This window comes from Eumetopias jubatus, unplaced genomic scaffold, assembly GCF_037043125.1.
Source record: "Eumetopias jubatus isolate StellerSeaLion01/CBP00866 unplaced genomic scaffold, mEumJub1_p1.0 scaffold_7, whole genome shotgun sequence".
Classification (NCBI taxonomy): domain Eukaryota; kingdom Metazoa; phylum Chordata; class Mammalia; order Carnivora; family Otariidae; genus Eumetopias; species Eumetopias jubatus.
This window is the reverse complement of record NW_028274813.1, coordinates 115,111,745-115,124,104: the sequence shown is the minus strand read 5'-3', so window position 1 is coordinate 115,124,104 and position 12,360 is coordinate 115,111,745. Positions and strand designations below refer to the sequence as shown.

The 12,360-nt window shown below is 39.1% G+C and overlaps 1 protein-coding gene across 5 annotated transcripts in view; it reads right to left on the bottom strand.

Moving 5' to 3' along the window:
* The window catches only part of PEAK1 (pseudopodium enriched atypical kinase 1), a 335,997-nt gene that overhangs the window by 18,406 nt on the left and 305,231 nt on the right, over window positions 1-12,360 (bottom strand). For all 5 annotated transcript variants that reach the window (XM_088024907.1, XM_028092663.2, XM_028092665.2 and 2 more), the window contains one exon: window positions 8,915-9,660. In XM_088024907.1, the coding sequence (XP_087881033.1) occupies window positions 8,915-9,660 (746 nt within the window). The remainder of the gene's footprint in view (window positions 1-8,914; window positions 9,661-12,360) is intronic.

The following is a 12,360-nucleotide window of genomic DNA, read 5'->3' as shown; positions in this document are numbered from 1 at the left end:
AGGTTTTGGACTTGCTTGGGATCCATCACCACTTCTTTCCTTCTGAATTCTCCCTTTTAGAATGGGATTGTCTATCCCATTGCACCATTGCATTTTTTTAATTGAAATATAATTAACATAGTGTTATATTAGTTTCAGGTGTATAATATAATGATTCAACACTTCTATGTATTACTCAGTGCTCATCACTATAAGTATACTCTTAATTCCCCTCACCTATTTCACCCATCCCTCCATCCAGGTCCCCCCTGGCAACCACCAGTTTATTCACTGTATTTAAGAGTTTTTTTTTTTTTGTCTTTTTATCATCTATTCATTTGTTTTGATTTTAAATTCCAGATATGAGTGAAATCGTATGGTATTTGTCTTTCTCTGTCTGACTTATTTCACTTAGCATTATACCCTCTAGGTCCATCCATGTTTTACAAATGTCAAGATCTCATTCTTTTCTAGGCTGAGTAATATTCCATTGTGTATATATACATCTTCTTTATCCATTCATCTATTGATAGACATCTGGGCTGCTTCCATATCTTGGCTATTGTGAATAATGCTGCAATAAACATAGGGGTACACAGATCTTTTCAAATTAGTGTTTTCATTTTCTTTGGCCACCACTGTATTTTGGAAGCACAAAACTTGTCTAATTTCATAGGGTCATGGCTTAGAGAGGAAATCTGCCTCAGGATGAATCAGACACTGAGTTACACCCATATCTGATTTAGATGATATTTCGATGAGACTTTGGACTTTAGAATTGATGCTGGAATGATTTAAGACCTTTGGGCCTATTGGGATGAACTGAATATATTTTGCATGTGATAAGAACATGAATGGGGGAGGTAAGGGGCAGAATGCTACAGACTGAATTCTGAGTCTTGAAAATTCGTATGTTGAAGTGCTAACCCCTGAGATATTGTGATTTATAAGAAAAGGTCAAATATATATTTCTCAAATATATTTAGTCTTCATTCATGGTTCCTGACTCACAGCAACCCAAACCCTTGAAATTTCATTAAGTACTGAGAGTGACAAAGGTGTCTCTTGTTATGTTAATAAGGTGACTTTTGGACCCCACTTAGGGATGGGGGCTGGTTGCCAGGGGAACCAACCATGCACTTGATTGAAGTGTTGGAATTTGCAGTCCCACCCGGACCTCCAAACTCCTCAGGAGATGGAGAGTGGCTGGAAGTTGAATCAATAGCCAATCACCAATGATTTAATCAACCATGACTATGAAATGAAGCCTACACAAACCCCCAAAATGATAGAGTTTGAAGAGCTTCCAAGTTAGTGAACACATGGAGATTTGGAAGTGCGGTGCACATGGAAGTTCTGTGCCCTTTCTCCCTACCTTGCTCTATGCATCTCCTCTATCTGGCTGTTCTTGAGTTATATCCTTTTCTAATAAGCTAGTAAGTAAGATGCTTCTCTGTGAGCTGATCTAGCAAATTATTCGAACCCAAGGAGGGGGCTGTGGGAACCTCTGATTTATAGCCTGTTGGTCAGAAGCACAGGTAACAACCTGGGCTTGTGACTGGTGTCTGATGTTTGTAAGGGGGGACAGGTAGACTGAACTCTTGACCTGTGAGATATGGTGCCATCTCCAGGTAGCTAAGTTGAACTGAGTTGAATTGTAGGACACCCTTTTGGTGTCCAAGAATTGCTTGGTGCTGTGTGGGAAGTATGTCTACCCCCCCACATTGGAAATTGAGTCTTGGAACACATGGAAGGCACAATTGGACCATATTTGGAGACAGGGCCTACAAAGAGGTAATTAAGGTGAAATGGTCATAAGGGAGGGGCCCTGATATGGATTAGTATCCTTATAAGAAGAGACACCAGACAGCCTCCATCCCCCCTTGGCCATGTTAAAGACATGGTGAGAATGCAACCATCTGCAAGCTAGAAAGAGAGTTCTCACTAGAAATTATATCAGCCAGAACCTTTATCTTGGATTTTCTGGTCTTCAGAACTGTGACAAAATTAATTTCTATTGTTTAAGCCACCCAGTCTATGGTATTTTGTACACCCAAAGTAATGATCTTAGTACTCTATCACTGCAGTAGACTTGGCATTTAAGGGGGCAGTATCCTTTGGCTTTCAAATTGCTAAATTCTAGCACTGATTTCCTTCTGCAACATTTTAAAGACCTTTTATTCTCTTCAAGAGACAATCACACCTGTTAGCCTACTCTAAATTCCATTAGTATGGGAAGGGATATTTTAAGCAGACAAACTTGTTTGTGTGAGCCAACTGCTGTTCTCTTTTGCTTACATCTGCAAAGGTAGGGTTCACAGTGTCCTGGTAGTTTATTCCTCTAAGGTTGTACAATCAGTTGGGTACTTCTAGAAACACCCAGAGGGTCTTCAAAGAGACATTTATATTCACCATTTAGTGTAAAACATTCTTTCCCAAACCTGCCAACAACTCCCAGTATATAACCACTCGCCACCTGTTCTTTGGAGATTGCTTCTGCATCATTACAAGCAAAGAAATCAATACTAGACCATTGATTTGGGAAAGAGACAAGATTGCACGGCAATAATACATAAAGTTAGTCAAGCCCTACTTCTCAATTGTTTTGAAAGAACAGATAGTTCAATGCCCCATTCTGAAATAGGTACTCATCCTGCATTGGCGATCTTGTAGCAATAAAGGCCCAAGATAGATGAGGCACCATAACCCCAATTGACTTAACAGCTCTTGAGTGCTACAGAGAATCTCCAAATGCCTTTTTAGACTCAACAGTAATGTATTAACTAGAATCCAGCTCCCCTCTCTGCAGTCTATCCCTCAGTTTAATTTAAAAAGTGTGGGCCGGGGCCCAGGGTCACTCTGCCAGTGCCACCAGACAGTTAAGTGGTGTGGGTGCTGCAACCACAGAGAGGAGATGAAGGTCTGGTCCAAATATGTATTCTGTCATGATAGGTAAGGCCAATTGTTTACCTTATCCATTAATTTACTAAGACACCATCTGTCTTTCTAAGCAAATTAACATGTAAAAGTCATTTAGATATGTTAATTGGTTTTGAACCAGGAAATAGATTCAATAAAAAGGGACTATGGGCATGAAGAACATTACCTGTTTACCTAGAACTTCATGTTTTTAAAAACTCACATGCATTAGATCCCTTGATCCTAACCCCAATTCTACAGATTATCACTGTAAACATCTTAAAGAGGAGGAAATTAAGGCTCTTAAAGTAACCTAGGGAAGACACTACTGGAGAGCGAAAGGAGTGAACACTTAACAGGATTTTTTTTTTAAGATTTATTTATTTATTTGAGAGAAAAAGGGAGAGTGAGCACGAGAGAGAGAGAGAGAGCAAGCACCAGAAGGAGGAGAGGCAGAGGGAGAGGGAGAAGCAGACTCCCCGCTGAGCAGGGAGCCGGACGTGGGACTCGATCCTAGGACCCTGAGATCATGACCTGAGCCAAAGGAAGACACTTAACCAACTGAGTCACTCAGGAGCCCCTTGTCAGGGATGTTTTATTCTCCTTTAGCCAAACAGCCCCAAAGACCGGTACCATTATTATCCTCTTTTAAAGCTAAGGAAATTGAGACTCAGAGTAGCAACTTGTGACAAAACTACTAAGGAGCAGAGCCAGGACTTGAACCCAGATCTTTTGGACTTCAAAGTCCATTCTTTATTGGGTTCCAATTTGCGATAGCAAGATAGGAAGATTCATGGACACACTGAGTCTACAGCCACATATGGAACAATTTCCTTTTAAGAAAATCCAAAGCCTGGGGTGCCTGGGTGGCTCAGTTGGTGAAGTGTCTGCCTTCGGCTCAGGTCATGATCTCAGGGTGCTGGGATCAAGTCCCATGTCCAGCTCCCTGCCCAGCAGGGTGTCTGCTTCTCCCTCTGCCCCTCCCCACCACTGCTCATGCTTGCTCTCTCTCCCTTTCAAAAAAATAAATAAAAAATCTTAAAAACTCCACCCCTGGTGCAGCATCCCATAACAGGAAGAGAACTCAAAACCTGGAGCTTCTCCCTGAGGAGTGAAGGGTTTAAATGCTATATCAGGTATCCCAACCTTTAAGACATACACTTGAGAGACAAGTCTCCAAAACATCTAACTTTGAAACCCAACAGGGCTTGTGTCCTGAGACCCACAAGACTGTAGCAATCTGAGAAACCCCTCTTAAAGAACCTACCTGCTGGGACTTCCCCACCCAAGAGGCAGCCAATTGTGCCTGGACTTAAAGTGAAGGAGGCTCACCTGCTTATATTAAAGCACTGGTGTGAGGGGCAGACATCTAATTTAACATACACATCTAGGAGCCTGCTGAACACTTTCCAGGGACAAAGACTAGCAGGTACCACCTTTACGCTTTCCCTTTGCCAGGCTCCAGGGCACCAGTATCCCACAGAATGGAACTTTTATGTGTCTGGTGGCCTGATTTTTATGGCTGTTGTCTAGGGGACACCTCTTGATTGCCTGGCTCTGGAGGCCAGGTGAGTTTGTGTTCCTGGTCCCATGGGACTGTAATAATAGGTATCACCCAGAAAAAAACTTATACCCCTGTCTGGCACCCTGAATTTTGTTATTACTGTCAGGGGACAGCTCTGTATCATCTGGCTCTAGCAGCCAGTGAGGCTTATGCTCATGGGCCCCACAGAACTGTAACCAATGGAGAAAGAGTTCTTTTTTTTTTTTTTTAAGATTTTATTTATTTATTTGACAGAGAGAGAGAGAGAGCGAGCACAAGCAGGGGGAGCAGCAGAGGGAGAGGGAGAAGCAGGCTTCCCGCTGAGCAAGGAGCCCGATGTGGGGCTCGATCCCAGGACCCTGGGATCATGACCTGAACCAAAGGCAGATGCTTAACCATCTGAGCCACCCAAGCGTCCCTGGAGAAAGACTTCTTAAAAACTTACCACCCCCAGGGCAGAGCAAGAGGTAACAGACCCCAGGAGAGCTTGGTCTTTCTGTGAAGGAGGCCTATTAGCTAACCATGGGGCTGACTATAAACCTTCCAAAAACCTCAGAGAGAGTGTGCTATCTTTCCACTTACTCTCTGCCAAGCTCCAGAGTGCCAGGGTCTCCTGGAGGGGAGCTGTACACACATCCGGTGTTGTGGTTTTTGTCTGGTGTCCCAGGTTATATGGCTGCTGCCCAGAAGATGCTCCTAAATCACCTGGCTCTGGTGGCTGGGAGCCTGCATTCCTGGGTCCCATAGGACTGTGGCAGAGAGACAGTTTCTGGCAGGCTTCCACTCCCAGGGCACTGTATAGAGAGTGGTCTGAGGCACACTCCCTAGACTTTCTGTGAGGAAGGCCTCTTTGCTTGTCCTGGAACATTGGCCTGAGGGGCAGACTTCAGCTTTGGCACATATTTAGTGGCCTAGGGAGCTGCTCTGAAGGAACATAGGCTATGGATACCATCTTGGTGCTTTCTCTCTGCTTTGCTCCAGCTCACCAGGATCACACAAGATACCCTTGTCTAGAGCCCTGATGTCTGTAACTGCTTCCCAGGGGACACCTCCAGATCCGCCTATGCTTACAGTCCCACAGGACTGTATATATTTGCATTTTTTAAAAGCAGATGCCTGAGGGTCTGGCTTCCAGTCAGCCTGAATTTAGGTATTGAGACTCTCCTCTTTGGGACACTGATAGGTCTTGGCATATTCTCACCTACTGGGAGCTATTAAAAATATAAGAGACTGCTTGAACAGGCACAAATTTGAGAGATGACAAAGAGCTGGGGTAGGGTTGAATGACAGGGTTCATCTACATAAGACCACTCCTTTATGGCTGAGAGAGGTGGCTGTATCACCTATTGTATGGAAACAGAGATTCAAGGTAAATGAAAAAAGAGATGACTATGTACCAAATGAAAGAACAAGATAAAACCCCCTAAGGAAAAAGAACATTAATGAAATGGAGATAAGTAATTTACATGATAAAGAGTTCAAAGTAATGGTCATAAAGATGTTCACTGAACTGGGGAGAAACATGGATGAACACAGAGAGATGGAAAATATAAGAAAGTACCACACAAAAGCCACAGAGCTAAAGAATACAATAACTGAATTGAAAAATAAACTATAGGGGTTCTGGGGCACCTGGGTGGCTCAGTTGGTTAAGTGTCTGACTTTGGCTTGGGTCATGATCTCGGGGTCCTGGGATTGAGCCCCATGTCGGGCTCCCTGCTTGGCAGGGAGTCTACTTGTCCCTCTCCCCCCTGCTTGTACTCTCTCTCTCCCTTTCCAATAAATAAAATCTTAAAAAAGAAAAAGAAAAAGAAAAATACACTATAGGAGTTCAGTAGCAGACTAGATGAAGCAAAAGAAAGGATCAGTCAACTCAAAGATGAGGTAGGGGAATTCACTGAATCAGAGCAGCAGAAACAAACAAAAAAGAAAAAAAGTGCAGACAGCTTAAGGGATGTAGAGAACAACATCAAATGGACAACGTTTGCATCATAGGGCTCCTAGAAAAAGAAAAGAGAGAGAAAGGGACAGAAATCTTATTTGAAGAAATAATGGCTGAAAATTTTCCTATCCTGGGGAAATAAGCAGACATCCAGATCCAGGAAGCCCAGAGAATTCCAAATAAGAGGAACTCTAAATTAGAGGCCTACACCAAGGCACATTATAATTAAAATGTCAAAAGTTAAAGACAAGGAGAAAATATTAAAAACAGCAAGAGAAAGACAACTTGTTATATACAAGGGAACCCCCCATAAGACCCTCAGATTTTTCAGCAGAAACTTTGCAAGCTAGAAGGGAGTGGTACTATTTATTCAAAGTGCTAAAAAAAAAACACACGCACAAGCAAACCCAAGAAAAACACAAAGAAAACAAAAACAACTTCCAACCAAGAATACTCTACCTAGCAAAGTTATCATGCAGAAGTGAAGGAGAAAGAGTTTTTCAGTCGAGCAAAAGCTAAGTGAGTTCACCACTACTAAACTGGCCTTACAAGAAATGTCAAAGGAACTTCTTTAAGCTGAAAAAAAAGTGCACTCATTAGTAACAAGAACATATATTAAAGAATAAATATCACTGGAAAGGTAAACATATAGTAAAGTTAGTGGCTCAATCATTTATAAAGCTAGTATAAAGACTGAAAGACAAAACTCATAAAAATAACTATGATTACAACAATTAGTTAAGGGATACACAAAATAAAAAGATGTAAACTGTGATGTCAAAAACATAAAATGAAAAAGAAACCATAAAATGTGTGGAGGGAAGAGCAATGATTTTGAGCTTTACAATGGAATGAAGCTTAAGTTGTAATCAATTTCAAATAGACTTTTATAGATATAAGTTGTTATATGTAAGTTCATGGTAACCATAAGGCAAAAACACAAAAGATAAAGGAATGTAAGCATACCATTAAAGAAACTACAAAGGAAGAGATCAAAAGAAGAAAGACAGAAGACCTACAAAAACAGGCCAAACAATTAACAAAATGGCAATAAGCACAAACTATCAATAATTACTTCAAATGTAAATGGATAAATTCTCCAATCCAAAGACACACAGTGGCTGAATGGGTAAAAAAAATAAGACCCATCTATATGCTATCTAAAAGAGACTCACTTTAGATGTTGAGACAAATACAGACTGAAAGTGAATGGACCAAAAAAGATATTCCATGCAAATGAAAACCAAAAAAAACCAGAGAAGTAATACTTATATCACACATAATAGACTTTAAAACAAAGGCTGTGTTAAGAGACAAAGAAGGGAGTTACATAATGATAAAAGGATCAATCCAACAAGAGGCTATAACATTTGTTAATATTTATGCACCCAACATAGGAGGACCTAAATATATAAAGCAAATACTAACAGACCTAAAGGATGAAATCAATAGCAATACAATAATAGTAGGAGACTTAAATCAATGGATCAATCATCCAGACAAAAAAATCAACAAGGAATCATCAGCCTTAAATGACACAGTAGACCAGAAGGGCTTAACAGATATACACAGAACATTCCATTCAAAAGCAAAGGAATACACATTCTTCTGAGTGCACATGGAACATTTTCCAAGACAGATCATATGTTAAGCCACAAAACAAGACATAATAAATTTAAGAGGATTGAAATTTTATCAAGCATCTTTTCTGATCACAGTGGTATGAAACTAGAAATTAAGTACACAAGGAAAGCTGGGAAATTCATAAATTCGTGGAGATTAAACAACATGCTACTGAATAACCAATGGGTCAAAGAAGAAATCGAGAAATAAAAAAATACCTTGAGACAAATGAAAATGGAAATGTAACAAAGTCCATGCTTTATTTATTACATTGATGAAAACTATGGCTTATTTACAGTGAATGTAATTGAACAAGAATTCTTGATGTTAAGAGTTTTAGCTTTCTTGAAGAAGTGGTTTGTCTAGAACGGGCAATATACAGTTAAGAAATTAATATGTGACACAATGGATAAAGTGTAGGCTATGGAATCAGAGAGATCTGTGTTTAAATCCCAGCTCTACTAATTGCTAGGTGTGTAACCCCAAGCATATCAATTCACCTGTCTGAGCTTTATTTTCCTCATCTGTCAAATGGATAAAAAGATCTTAACCTCATAAAGATCAAATTATGTAACACCAATAATGTTCCTGGCCCATCAACAAATACTGGTTATTTTCCTCTATTAAAATGTTTCTCCAAGAAGCAGAAGAGTCCTAGAGTAGGGGCAAACAGGGGTCTCTTATTTGTTAGAGAATAAAGACAGAACCATAGAGTGGAAGGCACATAACAGACCTATTTGTACAGGTAGCCTCTGCAAACAGTCACAGCTTATTATAATATCGGGTGTAAGGTGGATAGATGATCAATAACTTTTTGCTGGATGGAGGAATGCAAGAAAGAAGAGCAGACCCATCCCAATAACAGTGTGTTGGATAAGATTAAAATCAGATTTAAAATATTTTCTTACCTTGACTGCATAGTTATTAAGTGGATCTTTTGCATATGAAGCTGTATAGTAAACGGCATCACCTGCCTCGCAACATGGCTTGTCACTGGTTAGTCTGAAGTCTGACCAGCTGTCCACCCCAAAACGGAGCTGGTCTTTCTGTCCAGCCATGAAGAGGTCTTCACATTTTACAGCCAGTTTCTTCAAGGCATCTGTATGAAGGCTTCGGATTTTACCCACCACTTCTTCCCGATTCTCAAGTCCCCGATAAAGTGCTTGTCTCTGTGGCTTTTGCATGCTTCGTCCCTGTCTGCAAGAGGGACCACGCCGGCTGGACAGGGACTCTGTACTGTTGGAAAATCTATCCTTAATACTGAGAGTGGTTAAGCTGGAGATACTGTTTGCTGCTGAGGGGACAGGTCTCTCCTTGTGCAAAGGTCTTTCTAAGGAGTCATAAGACTCAATGTCTAGTCCCTTGAGTTCGTAACTGATGGAAGAGCCAGCACTACTGGCATCCCAGTTGGGGTCGATATCATAGGTGGGATTAGCCATTACACAAAGACTCGTTTCCATGGCTTTTTGGAGGTCTTTGGGGATTGGCTCTGTATTGGCTCTTATGATCATTTTCTTTGGCAGTGGGGGTGGCGTAGGTTGGGAAGCATTAGGTACTTCTTGGTCTGTTTTCCCACTAAAGACAATGGCATCATCCAAAGTTCCCTTAGGCTGCCGTGGCTGCTTGGGTGGTATCATGGCTGCTCTAGATTGCCCTGTATTATTTTAAAAGAAAGAAAGAAAAATAATAGTTAAGTTTTTATTCTTGTTACATAACTGAAACTTTAGGAGAAATAAATGATGTGGCCATGAGAATACAAGAAGTCAATGCCTTAATTCAAAATGGTTGAAGAAAAGCAACCAAAGACTTGATGGGGGCAATAAAATGTGAACAATGTCTCAGCATTTCTGTGCCAGAGAAAAGGGCTTTGTTTTCAAAAAAAGAATTGAGATTCTCTATTCCTGCTTCCAAGAGTGCTATATTTACCCCACTAGATTATGAAAGAGTGACAGACACTCAAATAATTTCATTGTGACAGAGTAGAGATTAAAGCATTTGTGGATTAAGAAAAATACTTGGAAGCATTTTAAAAAATTGAAACTAGCAACAGGACCACTAGACTGATGCTCAGAAGATACTTTTCTGTTCTTTTAACTTTGTTCCAAAGTTACACTGTAATGTATATAGCACTTGTCATTTTCAATCCAACACATATGAATACAATTCCATAAACCATGTTATTTTATTTCACTACAGAGATGGATTCTAGCACTGGTCTTAAACTGGTTTATGTATAAATTCTTGTGATTGGGATAAAGGGAACGATATATATGAGCAATCAACTGCTGTTCCAAACATCCTTCACAAACTCTTACGTGATTCTGTTTTATTATGGGGGGGTATATAAACTGTGATTTGGACAATACTGCTTTTGAACATCTCTTACAAGCCCTAGTTATGGAATCAATTACTCTGCTTCCTTTCTAGCACTTGCACTTAGAAGATAATAAAATGCAGATGTGTGAAAATGAAAACACAACAATCCAAAGTCCTTGGGATGCAGCAAAAGCAGTTCTAAGAGGGAAATATATAGCAATAAAGGCCTACCTCAAGAAACAAGGAAAAGCTTGAATAAAAAAAAAAAATCTAACCTTACACCTAAAGGAACTAGAAAAAGAAGAACAAACAAAACCCAAGGTGAGAAGAAGGAAGGCAACAATAATGATTAGAGCAGAAATAAATGGCATAGAGACTAAAAAAGAAAAAAAATCAATGAAACCAAGAGCTGTTCTTTGAAAAGGTAAAGAAAATTGATAAACCCTCAGCTAGACTCATTAAGAAAAAAAGAAAGGACCCAAATAAAATCAGAAACAAAAGAGAAGTAACACTGACAAAACAGAAATATAAAGGAATGTAAGAGAAAACTACAAAATGTTATATGACAACAAATTAAACTAGAAGAAATGAATAAATTCCTAGAAACATACAATCTTTCAAATTACTTTCAAACTTTGAAACTTTGAAATTACTTTCAAACAAGTAATGAAACTGAATTGGTAATAAAAAAAAACTCCAACAAACAGAAGTCCAGGACCAGATGGGTTCACAGGTGAATTCTACCAAACATTTAAAGAAGAGATAATACCTATTTTTCTCAAACTATTCTAAAAAATAGAAAAAGAAGGACAGCTTCCAAACACATGATAATACAAATAAACATGAGGCCAGTATCACCCTGACACCAACAGCAGACAAGGATACCACACACAAAAAAGAGAACTACAGGCCAATAACCCTGATGAACATAGATGCAAAAATCCTCAACAAAATATTCACAAATTGAATTGAACAATACATTAAAAAGATCATTCACTACGATCAAGTGAGATTTATTCTGGGGATGCAAGGATGGTTCAATAGTCATAAATCAATGTGATACACCACATCAACAAAACAAAGGATAAAAATCATATGCTCATGTTAATAGATGTTCATTCATGATAAAAATTCTTGACAAAGTCGGGTTAGAGGAAACATACCTCAACATAATAAAGGCCATATATGAAAAAGCCATTGGTAACATACTCAATGGTGAAAAACTGAGAGCTTTTCCTCTAAGATCTGGGACAAGACAAGGATGTCCACTCTCCCACCTTTACTCAACATAGTAATGGAAATCCTAGCCACAGTAATCAGACAAGAAAAAGAAATGAGTCATCCACATTGGTAAAGAAGAAGTTAAAATGTCACTATTTGCAGACAACATGATACTATACGTAGAAAACCTTAAAGACTCCACCAAAAAACAACTAGAAGTAATAAATGAATTCAAGAAAGTTGCATGATACAAAATTAATACCCAGAAATCAGTAGTGCTTCTGTATACTAATAATAAAGTAGCAGAAAAAGAAATTAAGAAAACAGTTCCATTTATAATTGGACCAAAAACTTAGGAATAACCTTAACCAAAAAGGTGAAAGACCTGTACTCTGAAAACTATAAAACACTGATGAAGGAAAATGGAGATGACACAAACAAATGGAAAAATATTCCATGCTCATGAATTCCATAAACCATTAATATTGTTAAAATGTCTAAATTGCCCAAAAGAATCTACAGATTCAATACAATCCCTATCAAAATACCAATACTATTTTTCACAGAGCTAGAACAAATAACACCAAAATTTGTATGGAACCATAGAAGATACCAAATAGCTAAAGCAATCTTGAGAAAGAAAAACAAAGTTGGAGGTACCACAATTTCAGATTTCAAATTATACTGAAAAGCTATGGTAATCAAAACAGTATAGTACTGCCACAAAAATAGATACACAGATCAACAGAACAGAATAGAGAGCCCAGAAACAAACCCACAATTATATGACTAATTAATCTATGACAAAAGAGGTAAA